Here is a 27,356-nt window from a genome sequence, read left to right on the forward strand (position 1 = left end):
CAATATGAAGTGCTACTCAAAAGGGAAGGATTTTGCTAAGACTATGACAGTCTATCTACTTGACAAAACTCACCACGCGGCCGATGTATTCATCATGAATTGATTCCTCCACAAAAAGGCGCCCAGCGGCAATGCAATTTTCCCCTTTGTTGAAATACACTGAGCTCATACCCTATAATGACAAGAGTAACAAATAGAAAAATCCATTTTACTAAACCCTCAGATTTAATATTTAGTATCACAGCAAATCTTGAATTGAGAAGAATACGCTTGGAGCACTTGGTATGGGGAGAAGCAGAATTTATTGATCACATGAACAATTAATTATTCAATTCAATTGTATTCATAAAGAGACAGCAAATGGCTAATTACTTTTCGTCCAAAAGTCTCATTTACAGTATGAGGCCATTTCCCTTATTTTTGCTGTATATGGAGAAGGAAGGAAGGAAGGAAGGAAGGAAGGAAGGAAGGAAGGAAGGAAGGAAGGAGGGAGGGAGGGAGGGAGGGAGGGAGGGAGGGAGGGAGGGCTCAGTCGGTCAGATGGATGGATAGGTGGGTGGATGGATGGATTATTAAAATAATTAGATTATGTGATTTAAGGTTGAACCTAAATTCACAAGTCGCATGAATTTAACTATTCACACAATGATGTTGCAACTATTGGGTCATATGTGGTAGAAAATAAAAATTTACTTTCTCAAGATCTAATCCCGTGGACCGAAATGCAGGAGTTTTGAGAATGACCATAAAACATTTTGTTTGACAACCTACACGTCTCCTGACCAAAAATGGAAAGAAAGAACGCCCTCTATTGTAACAGCAAGATATTACAAAACTAGCAGCTTTCCATTTCAAACACCAAGACAAAAAAAATAGCAAAACCTACAAAATGTGATTGTCTTACCATGCGAACAGCCTTGTCCATGTCGCAGTCGCTAAAGATGATGAGAGGAGATTTCCCTCCCAGCTCCAGAGAAACTTTCTTTAAATTACTGAGTGCACAACTTTAGGGGGAAAGTATAATATTTAAACGTCAAGTGGCAGTACAGGCATGTTAAGTAAAGGAGAAGATCTTTAAGTCTCACCTTTTCATGATTTGTTTGCCAATAGGTGTTGAACCAGTGAAACCCAGTTTGCGAATATCTGGGTGATCAGCCAAGCGCTGTCCCACCATTCCTCCTAAAGAAGAGCAATTTGTTTGAGTTTGTAAGATTCCAAACAGTCACTTCAAATAATATTACATGATGTTTTATGACGTCTCTATTACCTGAGCCAGGTAAGATGTTGATAACTCCTTTTGGAATACCGGCTTTTACAGACAACTCAGCAAATTTTAATGCAGTCAGTGGTGTGACCTGAATAAGTGAGACACGTAATATAGGCCTGACATACGAAACTCATTAACATGTGGCTCAAGCATACTTGAGCGGATTTTTAAGAAAAGACATGACATTGTTAATCGTATTCATGTGTATGATCACCTGTGCCGGTTTAAGAACAAGCGTGTTACCAGCTGCAAGGCAGGCAGCACTTTTCCATGCTAACATCATGAGTGGGTAGTTCCAAGGGATGACAATAGCGCAAACACTGATACAGGGGGAAAAAATTAAGAACTAAACAAGAATAATAAATGCAAGTGCAAATGTTTTTTCTAAAACCATGTCAAACTTACCCGATTGGTTCTTTTTTAGTGAAGGTGAGGTTGTGGTTGGGCCTGGCCTGGTTGATGGGAATTGTCTTGCCCTGCAAACAGAATTGTATTGATTGCATCGTATACTTCAAATATGGGATCTGTCTTGAGTCAGAATGTTTGCGTCTCAAGCAAGTGCCAATTTGTTGCCAGGTCAAGTTAGAGGTTTTCCTAGGTCAAATCAGGTGATTAGTCTGACCTCTAGAGAGAGAGACAGAGAGAGAGCAGTAAGATAAAATGATGACAAATAAATGTTGTAGTCTTTACACTAGTGCAAATTAGTGTGCAAACCTCCAAAAGAGCAAAACAGTCAATATTTACGACAAAAAATAAGTAGGAATGGGCTAGCCGAGTAACGAAAACAGGTATTAATATCGAGGCTGCCGGGCCGATACCAGAATTATTATTTCAAGGTATTTGAGGTGAACATCCTTGAAAGTACTGTAGCTAATTGAAAACAATCGAAGATCCTGACAAAAAACAAAAAAGAAATATATAAATGTTTATCTCATAATGTTCTGTCTTCAAGCCAAAAGTAGTAACCCAAATAGTTACCGAATGTGATAAAGTTAAAATGTTAAACGGGTTAAAAAAAAAAAAAAAGGTGACTTTGGTTGGAATAGCCTTCACCTTGAGTAAAATGCACCAATAATTTCAGAAAATCTAATTATGGGTTATGGCCAAATTCATATTTGAGGTGGAGGAAAAAAGTGGCTTTTTGGGAGATTTTCTTTGGTGTAATATCATCTATAGAGAATCTGAAAAAATAACTTCAAATTAAAGTTAAACAGTTCATGACGTCATTATTTCTTAACATATATCCTCACCCGTTTAATTTAGTCTGCGACTCATAGAAACCCTTTTCTCAGATTGGCTGACTGTTTTAAACCAATTAAAAAAAAGGGTGACTTTGGTTGGAATAGCCTTCAGCTTGAGTACAATGCACCAATAATTTCAGAAAATCAAATTATGGGTTATGGCCAAATTCATATTTGGGGTGTAGGAAAAAAGTGGCTTTTTGGGAGATTTTCTTTGGTGTAATATCTATAGAGAATCTGAAAAAATAACTTCAAATTAAAGTTAAACAGTTCATGACGTCATTATTTCTTAACATATATCCTCACCCGTTTAATTTAGTCTGCGACTCGTAGAAACCCTTTTCTCAGATTGGCTGACTGTTTTAAACCAATAAGCCAGGGGTCACCAACTCCGGTCCTCAAGGACGCCAATCCAGCCTGTTTTAGGTGCAGCCCTACAACAACACACCTGATTCAAATGATCAGCTCATCAGCAAGCTCTATTAAGGCTGATAGCGATCCTGATTATTTGAATCAGGTGTGTTGTTGTAGGGCTGCACCTAAAACAGGCTGGATTGGCGCCCTTGAGGACCGGAGTTGGTGACCCCTGCAATAAGCTAATATCAGTAGAAATTCCCAAGTGTTCTGTCGAAGTTTAGTTCCCACGTCAGAATTACTGTGACGCTTCAGATGTCCAGATTTGCCCTAAAATATTTCAAGTTAAATAGAGCAAATGGAATATTTGTGAGAAAGGGTTGTTGTTTTTTTAGTCCACAAAGATAGAAGCCACTTGGCACATTACTCGTGAAATTTCACAAAGCTTGCCCATTTGTTTTTGTGGCAACTGTGTCAAAAGCCTTGATGGCCATCCTTTTTACCTGTATCTTGTCACACCAGCCAGCAAAGTAGCGAAATGTCTGGATGGACATGCCCACATGAGTCTTGAGGGCCAGCGTGTACACAGCTCCGGAGTCGATTGCCTCAATGGTGGCCAACTCCTCCTGGTGTTGCTCCATCAAGTTTGCTAGTCTATAAGGCCAACCAAAAAGTACAAAATTCTGAATTATATCTTGGTCTTATTTGAAAAAAAAAAAAATACAAAAAATACATGGACAATGTTTTTATAAAATCTGCATCCTCAGAATATATTTTTCTATTATCATCATCTAATCACCATTAATAAACTCAATAATCCACTCCTGCATACTATTTCAGGCCACATCATTTGTTTTTAAATGTGTAGTGTTTCACTGTGTCAGTCGTCATATTAGTCATAGTTTTCATAAAAACTATCAAGACACACTATTCATCCTTTTGGGACTACTTACTTATAAAGTAGATTTCCTCTGTCTCTTGGGTTCATCTTGCCCCAGGGCCCAGTATAAAATGCTGCTTTAGCAGCTGCCACGGCCTGGTCCACATCCCCCACTGAAGCATAAGACACCTTACAGATTACCTAGTCAAAAAGTATGACAAGCAGAAACAGTCCATGTAGTACTTTGAATGGAAAAAGAACCGATGAGCGCTGTTGTTTTCTCAGATGTCTTACAGATCCATCAGTTGGATTAATGGTATCGTAGGTCTTGCCATTTTCAGCATCCACAAATGAGCCGTTGATAAAACACTGGTGTGGCATTTTCACAGTCATGCTGTTAATTTCCTTGGTTACCTGATAAAAAAAAAACAGGCTTATAATATCAATCATAAATCAACCACAAAGACCAACTGTAAAAATTGCTGATTCTACAAATGGAGGCTAGATAATAAGAAGCTGGTGTCGAGATTTATTGAGCTTTATTGAACTGCCAAAAGGAATGTTTATTGCTAGTGCTAATTGAATTTAATTAATTAATTATTGGGATAACAACTGTAATTTACAAAGATACACATGATAACTGTCCTGACGTGAGGTTGAGGTTCAGAAGCAAAAAAACAAAAAACAAAAACACATTAAGCAGGTACAATAAATACTTTCACCAGCTTTTGTTTTGCAAATCATGACTCAGCTTGGGTCACATTACCAAACTCAGAAAACAGGTGAGCCATGATTGGTCGTAATCTGATCCCTGAGCAACTGTGATGTAGTTTAGTTTTCCGTCGACAGCTAAGTGCTAAATTGGCCGCCCCCTGAGACAAATATACGGATGGATTTTGTTTCATTCCACAAGATTCACCAGAATGTCGTGTTTAGACTATGAGAGGCCCATACAATATTACTGTAATGAAGATTGGATATCTCGTGATTGCTACTTGCTATCGCTAGCTGAAGTTCTTCAGGAGTTCAAATAAGGTTGCCAGTGAATACACTTTCACTTTTACAATGCTTGCTACGATGTTTACGTTCACCAACACACACAATGAGCTAATCTGTTTCAATAACGTGCTGATGTTGGCTCCCTTCAGTAGGCCTGCCGGACAAAATTTGCTTCCAAATATAAACAGAACAGACCAACAAACAAGTTAGCGGCTGTAGCTAACAGACAGTCAACATGGAGTGCAAACTCTTGTTTTACCTCAGAGAGATAAATTCAGTTCTTCACCTTGTTATGCCCTCATGGTTCCTAAATCCATTTGATGGAACTCCAGACCTGCTGCAAACATCACCCTTGGCTTTCTGGGGAACTGCCTCATGCCATGCCCCCCAACTTTAGTAAACATCAGGTCATTGGGAAACGAAACCTTTATTCTGTAGGATTTCCTCAACTCTGGTGGCCTGTATTGTATCTGTTGGACAGTGATTTCAATCAGTACTGGTCAGTCTTGATGAACTACTGCCGACTGTTCACATTTCAACTGTCGCGGCTCATCTGCTTTCTGGGTTTGGTCATATTAGGGTGACCAGACATGTCCTACTTTTGAGACCTAAAAAAAATGTCCGGGGGACATTGTTCAATTGTCGTCCTGCACACCAGCAGCACTCAGCAATCAGTCTGCTTTCATGAAAGAATTACCGTATTTTTCGGACAAAAAGTCGCTCCGGAATATAGGTCGCATTAGCCATAAAATGCACAATAATGTGAAAAAAAACATATAAGTCGCTCCGGAGTATAAATCGCATTTTGGGGGAAATTTATTCGACAAAATCCAACACCAAGAACAGACATGAATGAGCAACAACGTGACATAAACACAAACGAAGAGCTGATAACGGACCTGACGTAACATTCAGAGTTATTCAAATAACTATTACATAAATAACACGTTTATAAAAGCATCTGTGTCACTCCAATTCATTAAATCCATTGATCGTCCTTTATGTCAACAATGCCGGCCGGGTGCGCGCAGCTGACGGCGGTTGCACTTCAAAATATTCCACAAGCCCATATAACGATATATAAACTATATATAAAATAACTCTTATATAAGCAATAATATTATCAAACCATCTGTGTCACTCCAAATCATTGAATCCATCGATCGTCCTTTACGTCAACAATGCCGGCCGGGTGCGCTTCAAAATATTCCACAGGTCCATATAACGATATATAAATTATATATCAAATAACTATTATATAAGCAATAATATCAAACCATCTGTGTCACGCCAAATCATTAAATCCATCAATCAAATTCCTCGTCCTTTGACAACAACGCCGCGCGTGCACCCTGACGTCAGCCTCGTCGTTATTCCACAGATCTAGTATATAACTATATTGTAGCGTTTACAAAGTACAAGGAAAGACGTGGGTTTGGTAAACGGCTCTTTATTTAACAAAACAAGAGTTCAACGAGCCAATAACTACTGAACTGTTACGATAAAAACATATACAAGTTGCTACACAAAATAAAATACATCTAATAATTATAACATAAATAGTTCACCGGCGTGGACTTCCAGGTGTGTGGCGGCGTGGACTTCCATCCCAGGAGGTGGCACTTCCAGCCACGGAGGTGGAAGAGAGCTCCATAGAATAGGACCGGGCGTGCGTAAAAGCCATGTCCGAGCCCCATCCACCGTCCCTGGACAGCCACCCGGCAGAGCGCCGGCCCCCGACTTCCATCCAGGTGAAAGAGAGCTCCGTAGAGTAGGACCGGGCGTGCGTAAAAGCCATAATAGTTTTTCAAACCTTCTGTGTCACTCCAAATCATTAAATCCTTCAAACTCTTCGTCCTCCGTGTCACTTATAAACAAAGCCGCTAATGATGCCGGTATAACGTGGGACCCTTCGTCATCTTCGTCATCCCGTGATCGAATCTTTGTCCTTTATGTAAACAACCGCCGCGCCGCTGACGTCACTTGAAATTCAAATTATAGTAATGCCTTGCTACATCGCGGTTCGTTTATCGTGGTTTCACTTTCTTTTTTTTTTTATTTTGAAAATTTGTGAAAAAATTCACATATAAGTCGCTCCTCAGTATAAGTCGCCCCCCCCACCCAAACTATGAAAAAAACCGCGACTTATAGTCCGAAAAATACGGTAAATAATTATTACTTTTGAGAAGGTGAAATCAGAAGACCTTTAGATATTGAAAAGGGAGCAACAGCAATGTCTAAATATTCTATATTAATTCTATTCATGAAAGGATTAAATAATTTTTACTTTTGAGAAGGTGAAATCAGAAGACCTTTAGTTAGATAGTGAAAAGGGAGCAACAGCAATGTCTAAATATTCTATATTAATTCTATATTAATTTATACAAACATAGTTGCTCCATCAGAGCACAGACACGGCACACACAGCTTGGTAACTTTTCCATTACACATAAGGCAGAGCTCATTAACGTCATGACACATTGATACAAAACATTCAGTAGATAAGACATTCTTATGAGGATATGTTTTTCCTTCTTTTCCCCTCCCTTTTCTTCCCTTCCGTATTCCTGCTTGCGGAGAGTATAAAACCTTCTGATCTGGAGCCTGACGTGGTTGTTCTCATCTGCTGAAGTGCACTTGTACTGACTGCTGTGAAGCAACCCAAGATCTTGCAAATAAAGAACAAACTATTACTCCACATCTTTGTTTTCTTTGCTCAACGACGGACAACTTGAACAAAACGCAACAATATTTAGTTAAAAATTGTAAAAAAAACGATTACTCGATTTTCGAAATACAAGGCAATTATTTTGATAATCGTTTTGTTGTCGATTAATATTGATAATATTATTATCTATATTACTTTAGTATTAATTTTCTAGTATATTCTTCCATTTACAAATAATATCCAATTCCAATATTCCAGTATCCCGACGTGGATGAATCTTTTGAACTGCTCGTGGCTCAAGTTATTTCGATAATTACAGACTGCACCCTGTTGTTAATTGTAAAAAAATATATAGATTGACTTACGTGGTCAATGATCAGTTCATCCTTCTGTTCTTCACCTCTCAATTTACGGACAAACATCTGGATGAAGTCCTGAAAGGTGGTTGCCATGTAAATGTCCTCATTCTGCAGGAGGACACCAGCTCGCTGCTTGACCTCCTCCACCAACCTGGACAGAGAAACCACTGCTTAATGTCAGGTTCTATTTATGTATTGGCCTTTCAAGAGTAAAAACGACTTCACTATTTTAATGACTCAGAAAATCCTTATTTGTGGACCCCCCCTCCCTATAAAACAGAGTCCAGTGCAGCAATTCATGCAGCGATTTCAACGTTAGGCGTATAGGCGGGTAAAATATTGGAATGCCTCAAAAATTAAAGACTTAAAGTTTAAAGTTACGTAAGCTATTTTGGTTATTGTTTCATTAACAGATGAGTACCAAACATCTCTGATCTCCTTACCTGACCACATCCATGGACGCAGCTCCGGACTTGAAAAAGTCCGTCGTGTCCTCAATAACTGGGACATTACTGAGAATGCCCTTCCAGATGTTCTGTCATAAAAAATAAAAAAAAATTCAAGGCCACCTCATTTGGATTCACAACACAGTGGTGGATCAGTGGGAAAAAAAAAGGTTTGGAAAAACAACAACACGCGTGGTAATATTGGTTTGCAGGAAATGAACTTACCCTCATCTCCTTTACTATTTCTTTTTCGCCATCAGTTAATTCCACACTTTGAGTTTCACCAGTGGAGAAGTACTTTGAAGCAGGTATCATTTTTCCATCTTCAAACTGAAGATTCTTAACAAGAACCTAGCAAAAAAAAAGCTTAAATTGTAGTTTTTCATTGTTTGTATCTTGATTTGTTTTTTTTCTCTACTATCTGCAGCCAGATCAGCATGAGCAAGCGTAAAATCTGTCATGTAACATGAGTGTGGGGGGGAACAAATGGTGCAAAAAAGTGAGTATGGATTGCTCCCAGGAATAAATTGGCGAAGCTGACATTCCAAATTTTAGCAGCAGATGGTGCCAAACCGTTAGAGGGGACCAAAGATGGGCAAGACCAGCTGAACTAGCAAAAATAGAAGACACGGGGTCGGTTTTTTGGGTCACGCACGGAAGCACAAATATGGTTTTTATTTTTATTATCTTTTTATTTGCTTGGCTGAAATATATTCTGTAACCGCTTAAAGCAATATTATCACACAATTAGACCAAGATGCCCACCAATATAAGAATAGGGGTGTGTTAAAAGTTGTTTGAAAGGTTGAAACAAATATGTTTTTATTTTCTTTTATTTTATTTTCTTTGCTTGGCTGAAATATATTCTGTAACAGCTTAAAGCAATATTATCACACAATTAGAAAAAGGGGCCCACCACGATGTGGTGTGTGAAAAGAATGTTTAAAAGATTAATTCAAGGGTTTTGATTTTTGATCCAATGGTTGAGTAAAGTGTAACTTTGAAGTATTATTTTTGGAAAAGGAGAAGTGAAGAAAAGAGGAAGTAAGGTAGTTGCCAGGGTTTCGGACGAATTTTGGTGGAAGATAGAGAGTGGGGCGGAAACAGCTGCCCAAAAACAGCAGGTACATGAGGGTGGGAAACTGGTCAGTGTAGAGGCCAGCAAAAAGAGGAGGGGGGCAGAGAAGTCTGTAAGAAGGTCGCCATAGACATCTACGGGGCTCTCTCCCGGACCGCGTTCATACGTGAAGAAGCCCGTATGAGTTTCAAGACTTTTTCTAAAGCCTTCGAGATCTTTGTGTGAGACGCAAGATTGCTGGCCTGGATTAACTTGGATTTACTCAAAAGAATTGGACTGGACAACTTTGCGTGAGGAACTAGGTGAGGGGATCGATCTTTCTGTATTTCCACGAGGGGAGGGGGACAGTCATCGGGTAGTCGGTCCTCTTGAGACCAAACTAGTTCCCAAATTGGATTTTTAGAAATAAGATCGAACTGATCACTCGACTTTATTTCCACCAAAAAATAACCCAATTGGTAGCTACCTTTTCCCTCTTTTCTGATTTATTTTTGTTTTACAATCAAAAGTGCTCCGGGATTGAATGATTTTATTTGCAAGTGTATCAGTGAGTGGGATTGTTCAGTTTCTGGAGGATTGAGATTTGTGATTTTATTTCATGCTTCTTCAATAAAAGTGTTTTATATACTCATTTAATTCGTTGTGCGCTAATTTGTATGATATATGCAATCGATTGTTCGTGGTTGGTTTGATAATTCGATTTATTAACGGGAAATTATTATGGTGTGTAATCATACCATAATAAATAAAAAGAACGAAGGTGTTTAAATTAGATATATTTAATTTAAGAGTAGAATTAAAAGTAGTTTAAACGTCCGTCGGGCACGGGCCAGTTCCTATTTTGTCGGGCCGCGTCAAAGCTACGTTGGATGATTTGGAGGGATTAATTTGCCTTCAAAATTAATTGCAGGATAATTATAATTCGATTACCGTTTTTTTCCGTGTATAATACGCCCCCATGTATAATACGCACCCTAACAATGGCATGTTGATGCTGGAAAAAAGCCTGTACCCATGTATAATACGCACCCAATTTTTTTTTTTTTTTTTTTTTTTTTTTTTGTTTCTTTTTTTTTTAAAGTCCCAATGATCGTCACACACGCAGGGAGGCAATGGGTCCCATTTTTATAGTCTTTGGTATGGTCTTAACTAGGCTGGATGTATTTTTTTTGTTGGCGTTGATTTCTCCGACTGCCCGTAAAGGCACCACCGCGATCAGATGAAAAGAGAGGAAAGTGACGTGCGGACATGTGAAAAAGGCGGCTCTGTATGGGAGAGACGTTGAAGAGGAATAAAAACACCCTTGGAAACCAAAACTTGCCCCTCGTCGTGACTCGGAGCCGCAACAAATGTTTCGGATTTGTGTAGGGTACATTGTGACAGCAAACGAGCAGGTGATCGAGCAAGCGTCTGATACGAGAGCATTGCGTTCGTATGGAGCGTGTTTGAAGTGAACAGCAGAGACGAAAGGAACAAGGCAAAGTGTTGTGAAATAAAATATTACCTGTAATACGCATTTTGTTATTTGCTGATTGTATTAAACTATCACATTCATTGTCAGTTAAGAAGAGAAGAGGACTATTATCCCTTCTTTGACGAAATGACCAGAGCACAGTACAAACACACTATTGTTCTTTCGGTATTTATTCAACCCACATTCTTTCACAACATGACAAGAAGAGAACAATACATAAATCAATACTCGTACCAGTACCATGATTTTCTTAAAAAAATAAATAAATAAATAAAATTAAATAAAAAAAAAAAAAATTAAAAAAAAATTGTACCCATGTATAATGCGCACCCCAGATTTTAGGACAATAAATTAGTTAAATTTTGCGTATTATACACGGAAAAAAACGGTAAATCATTTTGATTCATATTAAGTAAAATATTATTTTGTTGAAAACGATCGAGTTGGTGGAAGCACTCCCACGGTTAAGTGTTTATATATATAATGTTAGAATTAGTGATTTAATGCATTAAATTCATTTTCAAATACTATCCTGGCCATACTTCTGCTAATTTGATTTTTTTTCCGAAAAAAGGGAAGTAGGCTCGCTACTTCCTCAACCCAGTAGAGCGGGGCCATATCATGAGTTACTTCGGCAAAACTAGTGCTAGGGTGCGCTAGACCAACGAATCCCTGAGGCCTTAACAAAGGCATCTAAAAAATATCCATAACGTAATACCAGCATCAGACAACCGAAGGGAGCCATCATTATGGCGCGGTCATTTCGACGACTCGCCTCGAATAGAGTTACTCGGCTCGCGCGTCGGATGACTTGAAAAGGATTGGCGTCGTAAAGAAATTAGATTGATGCTAGTAGAATTAATTTAACTCGGGTGGTTAGCGTACGGACGAGTCCCTTCACCCCCGGCTTATTGAACCCGTTACCGGGGAGCCGGTGCCACTTTAATAAAGTGCGCGTTTGACAAATCTTATAGAATGCCAGTTGTAACAGTTGAAAGTTTTACATGGTGCACAACTTATTTTTGTGTGAATTTGTCTTCCTTTTCTTGTTATTTGTATGTAATTTGTAGCAGTGTATTGTTAATATAAAGTTGCAAGAGAAACCAAAAGTAACTTCAAGGGCGTTTCGTGTTTCCAGCTAAAGAATCGGGAGTCTGACGTAATGCAACAGCGTGATAAGAAACAGCCCGACCTCGTACGCTTTACCGTGAAGTTAAGAAGTTAAGTAGTTCAAGTAAAGTACCCCGTTTGTTCACTTGCGGGCCAAAGTGGTATGCATGTTTTACTTTTGTATTTCATGTGTATGTTTTGTCTACGTTTATGTTATGTTCGTTTGTCTCACCAGTTCTACGGTATGGCTGTGATGTAAAAGAAAGCTTAGCTCACAGTAAACATCAGTACCAAGGAACTCATGTCTTCTTTGTGAACGAGCTGGCATACCAGTAATGAAGAAATGTGTGGATAATTCTGTAAGAGAGGAGTACTCACTGCTTTTCCATCAGTTCCAGGTATGACAAGCCCATTTTCTGTCACCAGACTTTGACTGGAAGCTCCTTCGATGTCCAGTGGCTGGCCAGCCGGCACTGACCCTTGTAACATTGATGATCCATATAGGGTGACACACTGGGGGATTAGAGAAATATGTGATTGACCTCAAATTGACCTCAAATTGACTTCAAAACAAAATGTGTATTTGGTGATATGATTTTCAAGAATCAAAATAAGCCTTGCTTTATTAGTGGATCTTTACAAACTGAATATCAACAAATAAAGAAAGAAAGACCACGGACGGGATTACTTTTATTTCCTCAGTTTGTTAGACTCAGAAATCAATAAAAAAAAATCAGTTTCATCCACTATTCACAGGTAATTTCAATTTCGACTCTTTCAAGGAAAACCATAAAAAAGGCCAATTTTTGAGTGCCAGCCAATTTAGAGTATTTTGTTTGATCTTTCAAGGCTCACAGAATATTGTTGTATGGCGATGTAAATACAGAAACTACAGAATGAGAGAATCGACTCTTCTTTCATCACACAAAAATGTTGTTACCTTATTCTATTTTTAGTAATTAGCAACAGGATGACCTTTTGAGAAACTCTTAGTTGAAACGGTCCAATTTCTAGAGACGAGATCTAATGCTGCTATCTGCTGGCCATACGTTTTTTTGCATCTTCATGAACAAACCATCCATCCATTTTCTATACCGCTTATCCCCACGGTGGTCCATCCCAGCAGTCATCAGGGGGGACACCCTGAACCAGTTGCCAGCCAATTGCAGGGCACATAGAGGCGAACAACCATTCGCACTCACACTCACGCCTAAGGACAATTTGGAGTGCTCAATTAGCCTACCAAGCATGTTTTTGGGATGTGGGAGGAAACCAGAGTGCCCGGAGAAAACCCACGCGGGCACAGGGAGAACATGCAAACTTCACACAGGGAGAGCCGGAGGTGGAATCGAACAGACACACTCCTAACTGTGAGGCGGACGTGCTAACCAGTGCACCACCGAGCTGCCCATTAACAAACCAGTGTTGGCAAAAATCTTTCTCCTCCCATTCGCATACAAAATAGTTCTTCAATTTATATCAAGAGCACTCCATATTAGGAATTGCCATCGACTGCACAGAGCTTTTCTGCAATTATTACTGTAACATAGTACCGTAATTTTCGGACTATAAGTCGCGGTTTTTTTCATAGTTTGGGTGGGGGGGGGCGACTTATACTCAGGAGCGACTTATGTGTTTTTTTTCAAAAATTGTCAAAAAAAAAAAATAAATAAAAAATGAAACCGCAATAAACGAACCGCAATGTAGCAAGGGATTACTGTAATTTGAATTTCAAAGTGACGTCAGCAGCGCGACATCGCGGTCAGCAGCGCGACGTCAGCAGCGCGACGCGGCGTTGTTTACATAAAGGACAAAGATTGACTCGACGGAGTTCTCTTTCACTTCCGTGGATTGAAGTCGGGGGCCGGCGCTCGGCCGGCTGGCTGTCCAGGGACGGTGGATGGGGCTCGGACAATGCTTTTACGCACGCCCGGTCCTACTCTACCGAGCTGTCTTTCACCTCCGTGGATGGAAGTCGAGGGCCGGCGCTCAGCCGGGTGGCTGTCCGGGGACGGTGGATGGGGCTCGGTCATGGCTTTTACGCACGCCCGGTCCTATTCTATGGAGCTCTCTTCCAATTCCGTGGCTGAAAGTCCACGCCGCCACACGCCTGGAAGTTTGTTTTGTTAAATAAAGAGCCGTTTACCAAACCCACGTCTTTTCTTGAACTTTGTTAACGCTACAATATAGTTATATAGTAGATCTGTGGAATAACGACGAGGCTGACGTCAGGGCGCACCCACGCGCGGCGTTGTTGACAAAGGACGAGGAATTTGATCGATGGATTTAATGATTTAGAGTGCACAGATGGTTTGATAACATTATTGCTTATATAATAGTTATTTGATATCTAATTTATATATCGTTATATGGGCCTGTGGAATATTTTGAAGTGCAAGAGCCGTCAGCGGCGCGCACGCATTGTTGACAAAGGACGATTGATGGATTTAATGAATTGGAGTGACACAGATGGTTTTATTAACGTGTTATTTATGTAATAGTTTTTTTAATAACTCTGAATTTTACGTCAGGGCCGTTTCTCAGCTCTTAGTTTGTGTTTATGTCACGTTAGCATACCTATCGTTTAGCCTGTTGTTGCTCGTTCATGACTGTTCTTGGTGTTGGATTTTGTCGAATAAATTGCCCCCCAAAATGCGACTTATACTCCGGAGCGACTTATATATGTTTTTTTTCACTTTTTTGGGCATTTTATGGCTGGTGCGACTTATACTCCGGTGCGACTTATAGTCCGAAAATTACGGTAACTACTTTCATTTTATATGACTCATTTATAACTAATGTAAGGAGTGATGTCTACTGTAAACACAGATCTGTCACAAGCAAAGCAATTAGAACGATGCTATCATGCTGCCAACAATTTTCTATTACTTCTCTATTAAGGATCCGTCAGGCGTATTCAAACTGTGAGTACCGTAATTTTCGGACTATAAGTCGCTCCGGAGTACAAGTTGCATCAGCCATAAAATGCCCAAAAAAGTGAAAAAAACCATATAAGTCGCTCCGGAGTATAAATCGCATTTTGGGGGGCAATTTATTCGACAAAATCCAACACCAAGAACAGTCATGAACGAGCAACAACAGGCTAAACAATAGGTATGCTAACGTGACATAAACACAAACAAAGAGCTGAGAACGGCCCTGACGTAATATTCAGAGTTATTCAAAAAACTATTACATAAATAACACGTTAATAAAACCATCTGTGTCACTCCAATTCATTAAATCCATCGATCGTCCTTTGTCAACAACGCGTGCGCGCCGCTGACGGCGCTTGCACTTCAAAATATTCCACAGGCCCATATAACGATATATAAATTCTATATCAAATAACTATTATATGAGCAATAATGTTATCAAACCATCTGTGTCACTCCAAATCATTAAATCCATCGATCGTCCTTTGTCAACAATGGGTGCGCGCAGCTGACGGCGCTTGCACTTCAAAATATTCCACAGGCCCATATAACGATATATAGATTAGATATCAAATAACTATTATATAAGCAATAGTATTATCAAGCCATCTGTGCACTCTAAATCATTAAATCCATCGATCAAATTCCTCGTCCTTCGTCAACAACGCCGCGCGTGCGCCCTGACGTCAGCCTCGTCGTTATTCCACAGATCTACTATATAACTATATTGTAGTGTTAACAAAGTTCAAGGAAAGACGTGGGTTTGGTAAACGGCTCTTTATTTAACAAAACAAACTTCTAGGCGTGTGGCGGCGTGGACTTCCAGCCACAGAAGTGGAAGAGAGCTCCATAGAATAGGACCGGGCGTGCGTAAAAGCCATGACCGAGCCCCATCCACCATCCCCGGACAGCCACCCGGCCGAGCGCCGGCCTTCGACTTCCACCCACGGAGGTGAAAGAGAGCTCGGTAGAGTAGGACCGGGCGTGCGTAAAAGCCATGTCCGAGCCCCATCCACCGTCCCTGGACAGCCACCCGGCCGAGCGCCGGCCCCCGACTTCAATCCACGGAGGTGAAAGAGAGCTCCGGAGAGTAGGACCGGGCGTGGGTAAAAGCCATAATAGTTTTTCAAACCTTCTGTGTCACTCCAAATCCTTAAATCCTTCAAACTCTTCGTCCGCCGTGTCACTTAGAAACAAAGCCGCTAATGATGCCGGTAGTACGTGGGGCCCTTCGTCATCTTCGTCATCCTGAGATCAATATTTGTCCTTTATGTAAACAACCGCCGCGCCACGCTGCGTCGCGCTGCTGACGTCACTTGAAATTCAAATTACAGTAATCCCTTGCTACATCGCGGTTTCACTTTTTTTTGTGGGGGAAAATTTTTGAAAAAAACCACATAAGTCGCTCCTTATTATAAGTCGCCCACCCACCCAAACTATGAAAGAAAACGCGACTTATAGTCCGAAAATTACGGTACTTTCATTTGATTTTATTAAATATTACTATGCTGGTTCTTCCATATAATGAACTTCTCTAAGTCTGGAGCCGTTATCGCTGGCAGAGCTGTGTGTGGGGGGGGGGGGGGGCACAAGGGCACTGACACCCCTGAAATATGCTTGCTGCCCCAGCTGCCAGACCAGACTTTTCTGATTTTTCCGGGAATGTTTCGGCCATATTCGCCCCACCCACCCCCCATATAATGAATGCTTATCAGCATTTTCCTTTTCTGTTCGTTTTGCGGACCCACCTTGCCATCAATAACAGTCCAGGCACCAGGAATTTTGTCATGGCCACGTATCCAGTTGTGAATTGCCTCAGCTGACTGAGCCAGATTGAGCTGATGGAGAAAATAAAAGTACTTAGATCCAGACGAAGAACATTACAAATAGAGGCGGACGAGCAAACCTCTCCACCACCGTACCACCAACAAAAAGACAGAACCAAAATGAAGAACATATGACTTTTTGTGCTTCAGTTGTTTAGATTTCAACAAAGTTTCTCGCAGACTTCAGGTTGGGATTGTGTTCAAAGTTTGCATTACATAACGACAGCTGCTCTGTATTACCTCACCTTGGCATTGGATTTCTTCTGTATGCCTTCATAACTTGCACCTTCCTCTGGCTGTGGGATTCGTGGGGCCTTGCCATCAGCAACAAGCTGCACTGCCTTAACCTATTTTGTAAAACAGACTGCAATTAATTACTCTAACAACATATGCATCCATTTTCCACAGATTTCAAGCAACCGTAATCTTAAAATCCAGAAATGTATTAATTGTGTGTGGGAAAGCGAAGATGCTTATAATTGAATATTTGTCAAATCGTTTGTAACATACTCAACCTTTGTGGTTCATCTACAAAGTATAAAAAACAGTACGACAATTCAACATCAGACAGACAGACAAAAATTAAAATAATCAATCCATTTAACCTTATTAACCACAAATATGTACACAATGTGGGCTTTCCAAACAATCTATGAAAGCTGACATGATGGGCTGAAAATACTTTTGTTTTACTTAACTTTTGTACAGTCCTGGCTATATACATTTTCACTTTTCATTGTTTTTTTTACAATTGTAAAATACGCTACTCAGGAACACCAAAATATATTGCTGCAGTTTGAATACTATTTTGATGTAAATAAACAGCCACCACCATATCATCCCTGGTTGTTGTTTTTTATTTGCAGTTAATTATTGGCTGATGCCTGGAAATGATGGACATCACCCTGAGTTTCGTAATCACGACAGGTGTCGTTCGTTTGCTAAACCTAAAAGTTGAAATACAGCATTGGAGTCTGTAGTTAATGAGTGTTCATTTCAAAACCTTTCCCACTGGAAGTTGTGCATTAATGACCAGAGTGAAAAGTTCAGTGGGATTGCGTCATTGTTTGTTTTTGTCAAGTGGAGCAGGAATGAGAACCCAAATGCAGGAAAGTGAGGCTGGAGTACATGCAAGGGGTAATTTAATATTAATGAAACAAAGAGCAAAACAAGTCACTGGGATAATTACAAAAAAAGTTACCAGGAATCCAAAACAGAAACAAAGTACAGTCAAAACCTCAACATACGATTGTTGAATTTTTCAATATTATTTGACTCAACATCTGAAGTAATTCCCAACATACGACGTCATCAAGGTAAGCCCGTTTGATGGCAGCACGTGGGGATGACGTCAGCGTCACGTTATCAAGAAGGCTAACGCAAAGTAGTAATGGTGAAAAAAGGAGAAGGTGATGATTTCCTTATAATTAAAACAAGAAATCAAAAGAAAACATGAGCGCGGAGTGTGTGAGTGATCTTGCGAAACAATATGGCCAGAAAATGTCAACAATTTTGATGATCGAGTGATGACGATTAAGCAGAAAGAAGCTCTTAAAGCGGTCAAGCCATCCAAGGGGATCACCATCATCTCTAAACGTCACAGCCCTACCGTGGAAAAGATGGAACGCCTTTTTTTTTTTTTTTTTTTGTTAGCAATCTGCAAAGCGGTCGAGTGATGGTGAGGAGGAAAGTGAAGCAAAGAAAAGAGCCTGAATCGAGTGGACGTGAAGAGAGTGAAGATGAAATTTAAAAAGAAAACGTAAAAAAATATAAAAAAAATTAATATGCTACGTTAGTTTTAAGTTAACGTTATGTAAATTGGATAAAAAAATGAAAAATGGTAAAAAATATATATAAAAGATATATATGACATAAATAATATATGCCATATAAAAAAAATAAGCTAAGTTGGTTTGAAGTTCACATACTGTAAGTTACAGTAAGTTATGGAACGTATGTACGCATCTGTGTCTCTACAGTGACAACAAAACCCCCTTTTTATTGATTATTTCTTTGAAATTGTTTTTTTACATCTCTCTGATATAATGCATTTATTTTATTGATATGTGTAATTATATGCAGTATTTATTTAGGAGTTATCGTTGTTTTTTGGGTGTGGAACGAATTAGACGAATTACAGTGCAATCTTATGGAACTATTTGCTCCAACATACAACTATATCAACATACAAAGTAGGTCCCAGAACGGATTAAATTCACATGTAGAGATTTGACTGTATCAAAATAAACAATGGCATAAACAAACTTGAAACCAACAATGACTGAACAGAAAGCAGGGAACTAAATACAGACAAGCTGACACGACAATGACAAAAACCTGGACAAAGCGCAGCTGACTGAGGGAACTAGTGTTGGTTCACTATATAGTCTGCAGGAACTGCGTAAAACACAAATAAAATGTGCGCCACACCTTTTTGGGAATCAGTGTTTTGAAAACGTAACAGTAGAAACATCACAATGACCTTTCAATGGTTACCATTGCCTTGATGCCTTCCGGAAAGAGGAACCGGTTGTAGAGTATGTCTACAGTGTCATTGGGTTCAACAGCACACTCCCTCTGCAGCAGGATCGGTCCGGTATCCAGACCATCATCGGCCCAAAATACCGTGAAGCCAGCTTTTTTATCACCGTGGATCAAGGTCCTGACGACACAAAGGGCAGAAAAGGAAATTACAAATTACTTTATATAAGTGATTGGTGGAGATAAAATTGATGTAAAAATTGGCATGCCTCTTTTGGGAATATAATAAAAATGTCCTTTGACTCCTTGGTTTAATTTTAGAAAGTAGTTTTGGTTGCAAGCACCAGACTGATGGAATGACTTCAAGCAACTTCAAAACATTTAAGCAGTGCTGTATTGACTTTTATGTTATCCATTGATGCAGATTTGACCAATAAGAATGATATGTTTTTGTCACTTTCATTTTATTTGATTATTTTACATTTATTGTTTTCCATTCAAATATTTACACACAACAACACAAGTTGCTTAAACACTGTCACATTTGTAAACAACTTTCTTCTGCCATCATGCCATCACAGAGCACATTTGCACGTACTATTAATTTCTTTTGAGAGAGGGGAAATTCAGAATACATGGCTGGGATCATGTAGATCAGCGATCCCCGACCTTCTTAGCACCAAGGACCGGATTTTTGTCAGACAATATTTTCACGGACCGGTGTTTGATGACGTCACAATTTTTGCAACAAAAACCTCTCAAAACAATTCTAGAAAATACAAATCAAATGTCCAAAGTATCAATAAATCAAATAATCACAGACTGCACATGGTTTTTAGAAGTTTTCTTCGCAAAAATCCTCCGCGTTTGAACTCAAATCCCATTTCCGCAAAACAGACGAACCACAGTCTTTTCAGCCAATCATATAGCGTGACGTTTTCAATAGTGTTAGGGAGCTGATCTGAACACTGAGTGAATGTGGTGCCGGCTTTTAAGGTGTGGCGGATAAATTCAACAAGATAAAATTATACGATCGGCATAAAAACAATGGTATTGTGGTGCCAAAGGAAAGGAGACGGAGGTGTGTCGCAAAAAACTTTACCGAATATACTCGTAAAACGAGGAATAGAAAGAACACACACCACGGTATCAACACACCCTTCAACTTTTAGCTCCATGGTGGACTTCTGTATGCAAACACCTCTGCAACTTTATTCGCAGCGTCCTCATAACATCGCGCCAAAAACACGAGTAATGTGTTTTGTTCACGTCACGAGGTTTAGGAGAGAATCCGGTCCATGTTTCAAAATAAAACTTGCTCAGACTCAGATAAATAAAACGGAAATGCAAGTTATTTATACTTTCTTGTGTGGCCCTTTACCAGTTCGCGGCCCGGGGGTTGAAGACCACTGATGTAGATCATGTAGGCACCCCCGTTTTATAACTGAGGATGGGTCAGGCTACATTCATCGTTTAATGTGCCCCTGATGGGCCTCAAATATATTCCAGATAAAACATCTGGAAGTAGTGTTTGCCCAATGTTTTCGCTTCTTTCTAGCAGAAGCCTGACGGTCCTCTGACCAGGGACGTGCGGTCAGAGGAGGCAAGGGAGGCTACGCCTCCACTACCATCATGAAAAGGGGAAAAACAAATTCAATTGTTTTTATTATAGTCATTTTCCTTTTAATTTCAATAATTTTGTATCATTTTGAACCAAAATCGCTGAATTTTTATAGTTATTTTAAAACCGAAGACGATTCGCTCGGAGGAGGCAACGTCCTGTCTAGCCTCCTCTGAGGATTGCGTAATCACACGGCTGCCTATGTTGACAGGCTATGCAGTTAGACTGAACTGCTATGTCTTTATGTCGCTGTTTAATGTTTAAGTGTTCAAACACTGTGGCTATATTAATTAATTTCCGTAGTTAAGCTGCTGTATATAATATCTTGTGTTTTATGTCATCTGTCTGTAACGTCGTGTTTCTTTAGATGAACAAAACGGCTTTGAAAAGAGATCTTACGGAGGCTATGAAAAAAGGTTTTCCAGCCTTATGGCAGGGGGTGCTAGTGATCCCGGGATGCTTCATGCGCCTACATGTAGAATAAGAGATCTCCAATTCAAATTTACAGTGAACAACTGAGGAGCAGTCGTCCATTTGTTTCGTTTTACATTCAGTTTTTTTTTTTTTCTCCATTTTTACATTTCGTTTTACAATGGAGGATTACATATCCAAACGATTTTCAACTATGGACTTTCGGTCGAAGCAGGAGGTCTTCAGTAAAGGAAGACCAACTCCGGAGTTAAAAGGTTTGATTTGGACAACGGGACTTCGGAACGGAGTGGTACGCACGATCGAAAACAAGTGTTTCATTTCATGTGCTTTATTGAGTGTTTTTATGTGTGAAGACTGCTGATATGAGATTTTAATTAAAATAGTTCAAATTAAATAATGAATAGGCCACACTAGAGCAGCGTTCCTCAACCTTTTTTGTGACACGGTTAGGTGCCGGACAAATTTTACAGGGGGGGCGTCAGTGCCTCCCCAGTCATGAACCTCACCGCACGTCACTGCCTCTGACATCAGCGGAAAGGTTATCTCAAAGTTCCAGCTGAGAAAAACCGCTTCACAAGATGTTGCCACCAGGGACGCAGTACATTAAGTGAAAATCCATGAATGCCTATAAAAACAAATGTGTTTGTGTTTTTTTTATTGCCGTTTTTCATTGGTTAACATGAAAACAGGGAGTTAATTTAAAAAGTAAGTGAAAACGGAGAATGACAGTGATGGACTACTGCCTAATGGTCACAAAAGACTATTACCAGTTGATGGCTGAGGCTCCTCTGTGGAGTGGAAGGATGGAGGGGTGGTAAATGATGGAGCCATGCTTGGGATAATCGATGATGTTCATGGGGATGAACTGAGAGCAGAAAGGCATCACATTGATGTCAGCATCCACCGCCATGTAGGCCTCGACTACTTCTGGGATGGGTTTTCCTTTCACTCGCCACCGTGGAAACTTGAACACTGGTGTGCCATCCTTCTCTGCTGCCAAGGCTGAAAAAGCAAGTGACGGAGTAAATTTTCCAAATTGCCACTATTGTTTTAATTACCTTTTATGATAAAAAATTTTCCTCAGTCGTGTTGGTGCATTTGTCAGATCCCAATTGAAATATTCCGAACAACTTGTTTAATCTTTACATCATCACTTGAGTAAATCAAAACAGCAGTTGCAAATGCTTTGGCACATTTTTTTTATATTTTGTTGTTTTGTCTATTTTCTTTGTATTTGCAATGCTGCCTTTGCCTTTTTGTATCAGTGTTTTAAAGTTAGTATTAGTTAGTATTGCCTATCTGTTTATTTATCTGTGCATTTCTGTATTTATTGGATGGATGAATGAATGGATGGATGGATGGATGGATGGATGGATGGATGGATGGATGGATGGATGGATGGATGGATGGATGGATGGATGGATGGATGGATGGATGGATGGATGGATGGATGGATGGATGGATGGATGGATGGATGGATGGATGGATGGATGGATGGATGGATGGATGGATGGATGGATGGATGGAATTGAATCATAACTGATTTTTGTTTAAAATTAAGTCCTGTTTTTAATAAAGGGATGGAAATCAAACATTTTTAAATCGGATTTATCGATCAATTGCCAAAATAATTACAATTATAAAATTATTATTAATTAGTTGCAGCCTTACAATGTTTTATTTGTCAATAACTTACAATACAAACATTAATCGTGTATCCTCTCTCTCCAAACCAATCTTCCACAGGGCTTAAGATGTAATTTACAATTTCAACAAAAAAATGGTCAAACCTTTTAGCCAAAATTAACATCACACATCCTTTTGAAATATCAACTAATGATTGACAAAAAGTGTATTTTGCAGGTAATCCACGATTATTTACTATTTGTACATAGTTTTGAGAAATGCACTATACATTTTTCAAGTTTAGAATATGATACGAGCTTGAAAAATGTATAGTGCATTTCTCAAAAGTATATGTACATTTTTCAAGTTTAGAATATGATTCGAGAAATGGACCAAGGCCCCTCCATGAGTCGTCACCTTACCGTGTTGGAGGGGTTTGCGCGCCCCAATGATCCTAGGAGCCATGTTGTCTGGGGCTTCATGCCCCTGGTAGGCAAATACCCATGGCAAAAGGGTCCTAGGTGAGGGGCCAGACAAAGCACGGCTCACACAAGCCCCTTATGAAGAAAAACATAAATGGACTTCGTTTTCCCTTGCCCGGACGCGGGTCACCGGGGCCCCCCCTCTGGAGCCAGGCCTGAAGGTGGGGCTCGAAGGCGAGCGTCTGGTGGCCGGGCCTTCGCCTAACCCGGTCGGGCACAGCTCGAAAAGGAAACGTGGGTCCCCCTTCCCATGGGCTCACCACCTGTGGGAGGGGCTAAAGGGGTCGGGTGTAGTGTAAACTGGGTGGCGGCCAAAGGCAGGGACCTTGGCGGTCAAATCCCCGGCTGCAGAAGCTGGCTCTTGGGACATGGAATGTCACCTCTCTGGCTGGAAAAGAGCCTGAGCTGGTGTGCGAGGCTGAAAAGTTCCGACTAGACATAGTCTTGCCTCCACACACAGTTTGGGTTCCGGTACAAGCCCTCTCGAGAGGGGCTGGACTCTCTTCCACTCTGGAGTTACCCACGGTGAGAGGCGACGAGCAGGTGTACCTATTGCCCCCCCGGCTGGGCACCTGTACATTGGGGTTCACCCCGGTGAACGAGAGGGTAGCCTCCCTCCGCATTCGGGTGGGGGGACGGTTCCTGACTGTTGTTTGTGCCTATGCACCGAACAGCAGCTAAGAGTACCCACCCTTTTTGGGGTCCTTAGAAGAAGTGCTGGAGAGCGCTCTTTCTGGGGACTCTATCGTTCTACTGGGTGACTTCAATGCTCACGTGGGCAATGAGAGTGAGACCTGGAGTCAGCACCTCCAAATCCGAGTCCATGGTCCTCGGTCGGAAAAGGGTGGAATGCCCTCTCCGGGGATGAGATCCTGTCCCAAGTGGAGGAGTTCAAGTATCTTGGGGTCTTGTTCACGAGTGAGGGCAGGATGGAGCGCGAGATCGACAGGCGGCTCGGTGCAGCGTCGGCAGTAATGCGGACTCTGTACCGGTCCGTCGTGGAGAAGAGAGCGCTGAGCCAAAAGGCAAAGCTCTCAATTTACCGGTCGATCTGCGCTCCTACCCTCACCTATGGTCACGAGCTATGGGTCGTGACCGAAAGAACGAGATCCCGGATACAAGCGGCCGAAATGAGTTTCCTCCACAGGGTGTCGGGGCTCTCCTTTAGAGATAAGGTGAGAAGCTTGGTCATCCGGGAGGGACTCGGAGTAGAGCTGCTGCTCCTCCACGTTGAGAGGAGCCAAATGAGGTGGCTCGGGCATCTCATCAGGATGCCTCCTAGACCCCTCCCTGGGGAGGTGTTCCGGGCATGTCCCACCGGTAGGAGACCTCGCGGACGACCCAGAACGCGCTGGAGAGACTATGTCTCTCGGCTGGCCTGGGAACGCCTTGGGATCCCCCGGGATGAGCTGGATGAAGTGGCTGGGAAGAGGGAAGTCTGAGAGTCCCTCCTAAAGCTGCTGCCCCCGCAACCCTGCCCCAGCAACCGGGAAGAGGATGGATGAATGGATGGATGGATGGATGGATGGATGGATGGATGGATGGATGGAAGGAAATGGACCAAGGCGACTGAGGTAGTGTTTTGAATATTGTCACTGTCATTTTATTTGTACCTGTATTGAAGGGGGGGGGGGGCTAATTTGAAAATTAAGAGTGTGAGGAAAAAAGCAGAAAATTCAATTTTCGGAATAAGTGGCTGTTTATTATCAGCATGTATTTGGTTGTGCAACCACACATTTGATTTTGTTTTCAAGTTAAAAGTCCTGTTAAAAAACGTTAAAACAAATGTTATGTATTCAATAAATAATACTGTTTCAAGCATTTCGGTGCATCTCACAATTACAAGTTACAAACTGACTTCATGAGGTTGGCAACCAAACAAATTCAAGACATAAGTCAGGGTGCCACAGTATCAATCGTATTTTTAGGGCTGCTTACCCAGTTAATCACTAAACCTGTAATCGTTCAGTTACAATTTCCCAACAGCCAGTGCTCCAACTCACGCCACACTTATCTTTACAAACATTTGAGGGTAAGGGAGGGGTAATGACAGGTTAGTCAGAAGGACATGACCACAGCTCACCAATAGCTGGAAAAACAGGGCACAAAAATCCTTTTTGAGAGCAGTCAGTGTGCATGACATGATCTCAACGCAGACCGCTGTCAAAACATACAGTGGGTCAACAGATGACAAAGTCCATTGTGATAAGTTTATACTTTATACCAGTGATCCCCAACCTTTTTTGCGCCACGGACCGGTTACGTGTCAGAAATATTTTCGCGGACCGGCCTTTATATAAATAAATAATAGATTTATATAACTAAATAATACATTTATATAAATAAATAATACGTTTATAATAAATATATGAATACGATGAAATAAAATGATACGACTGGCATAAAAACAAGTATAAACGACATTAAAATAAAACTCACCATTACATTGAATTTGTGGGAGCACTGAGCTTGTTTCTCAGAAACGAGCCGGTCCCATCTAGGCGTAATCGGAGACAATGACACCCGAAGTGGTTAAGGTTTGTCTTTTAATGCAGGATGCTTGGTCTCCATGTGCCGAAACAGTTTTGAGGGCTTCATTGCCTCGTTAGCTAGCCTGTCGCCACATATTATGCAGAGTGGGCTTGGCGCGTCATAGTCTTTTAAATGCAGCTTTCCTTTTCTTAGAAGTCGTAGCCTCTTCTTCTTCCGTCTCCTCATTGGGCTTTTTTCCCTTTCCGAAGAAGCTTTCCAAACATCTCTGTTTCTTGCTCATTTTTGCTTGCTTCGCGGGCTCAACTGAGGTGACATGTCACATGACCGAGACGAGCGTCTTGACCTGAACCGACGGATGTAATTGGGAGAGAATCGCCAATTTTTTTATATTTTTCAAAATAAATACTTACTCATTTTTGCTAGCTTTGCGGGCTCGACTGGGGAAACATGTCACGTGACCGGGACGAGCGTCTTGACCTGAATTAATTGATCGTCGATTAAAACAATTTTTTTTTTTTTTCTGTGTGGCTTGGCGGCCCGGTACAAAGTGACCCACGGACCGATACCGGTCCGCGGCCCGGTGGTTGGGGACCACTGTTTTATACTACTTTAAACTCAGAAGATTACTTCAACGAATAAACAAAAACTCAAATTGTGAGGATAATATTTGTCAATAGGTGTGTAAGTGTATTGAGTGTCCGAGAGGTAAAAACCACATGACCTTGCACTTTCCAAGAAATAAATGTGGCTCCTACACTTTTTTTCTGTTAACATGGCATCAATGGAACAGGCCAACCTTCAGAATTACACGAGCATTTAAGCTTCCGTCAGTCAATCTATAAACCCGAAACAATTCAATACCATTTTTTAATCCCATACAGCACAAGTACCGTATTTTTCGCAACAAAAGGCGCACTGGATTATAAGGCGCACCCTCATTGAATTTTTTATTTTAGAAATTATTTCATATATAGGGCGCACCGGAGTAAAAGGCGCATAAAATAGAAGCTATACTGCAACAAACTGAGGTTGACTAGGGTTGCGGTATGCATCCACTAGCCCAGCACATCCGGCCCACGGGACCGTTTAATCCGGCCCGCCAACCCTGAACAAATTGTATTATTAAACATTTTTTTTGGTCATTTTGCCTGCAATGACTGCGTTTCCCCAGTAGATGGGGAACCGCTCGCCTGCGCATTTACTACCGGAAGCCGTGTCAGAAAGCACGGTGCACACTCACAAGTGCGTGTACGTACTCAGTAGTACGGACATGGCGCACTCGCGCTCTATTTGTATCAGTCTCGAATTTAGAGCGTGGGCTGTGACGACAGCATTCTTGTAATTCGCGCGCTGAGCTTTCAGATACAGTTTTACGCTAAAGCCACCCACAAACCTTCCCCTGGAATCCTTCTATTAAAATGAGTCGTCCAAGGAAAAGCAAGGTGGACACAGTGCCGAGTGTTTAAAAAAAGAGTGGCCAATTTGGCTTGACGTACGCGACGTGACGTTCAGCCACATCAACATCAACCCGTCACAGATCGAGGTAAACGGACCAACACCTCGGATCTCTCCTAAGAATTGCC

General features: G+C 40.9%; 1 protein-coding gene across 1 annotated transcript in view; it reads right to left on the reverse strand.

Moving 5' to 3' along the window:
• aldh1l2 (aldehyde dehydrogenase 1 family, member L2) overlaps positions 1–27,356 on the reverse strand; it is a 62,634-nt gene that overhangs the window by 27,930 nt on the left and 7,348 nt on the right. Inside the window, exons 3-19 of the mRNA XM_037242580.1 lie at positions 21,940–22,174; positions 19,135–19,300; positions 16,884–16,985; positions 16,561–16,650; positions 12,255–12,389; positions 8,440–8,565; positions 8,212–8,303; positions 7,775–7,919; positions 4,037–4,156; positions 3,816–3,943; positions 3,366–3,516; positions 1,673–1,743; positions 1,482–1,587; positions 1,268–1,355; positions 1,086–1,179; positions 905–1,004; positions 74–172 (exon numbers count right to left, since the gene is read on the reverse strand). Of these exons, the coding sequence (XP_037098475.1) occupies positions 74–172; positions 905–1,004; positions 1,086–1,179; positions 1,268–1,355; positions 1,482–1,587; positions 1,673–1,743; positions 3,366–3,516; positions 3,816–3,943; positions 4,037–4,156; positions 7,775–7,919; positions 8,212–8,303; positions 8,440–8,565; positions 12,255–12,389; positions 16,561–16,650; positions 16,884–16,985; positions 19,135–19,300; positions 21,940–22,174 (2,048 nt within the window). The remainder of the gene's footprint in view (positions 1–73; positions 173–904; positions 1,005–1,085; positions 1,180–1,267; positions 1,356–1,481; positions 1,588–1,672; positions 1,744–3,365; positions 3,517–3,815; positions 3,944–4,036; positions 4,157–7,774; positions 7,920–8,211; positions 8,304–8,439; positions 8,566–12,254; positions 12,390–16,560; positions 16,651–16,883; positions 16,986–19,134; positions 19,301–21,939; positions 22,175–27,356) is intronic.

This window comes from Syngnathus acus, chromosome 23 (genome assembly GCF_901709675.1).
Source record: "Syngnathus acus chromosome 23, fSynAcu1.2, whole genome shotgun sequence".
NCBI classification, from domain to species: Eukaryota; Metazoa; Chordata; class Actinopteri; order Syngnathiformes; family Syngnathidae; genus Syngnathus; species Syngnathus acus.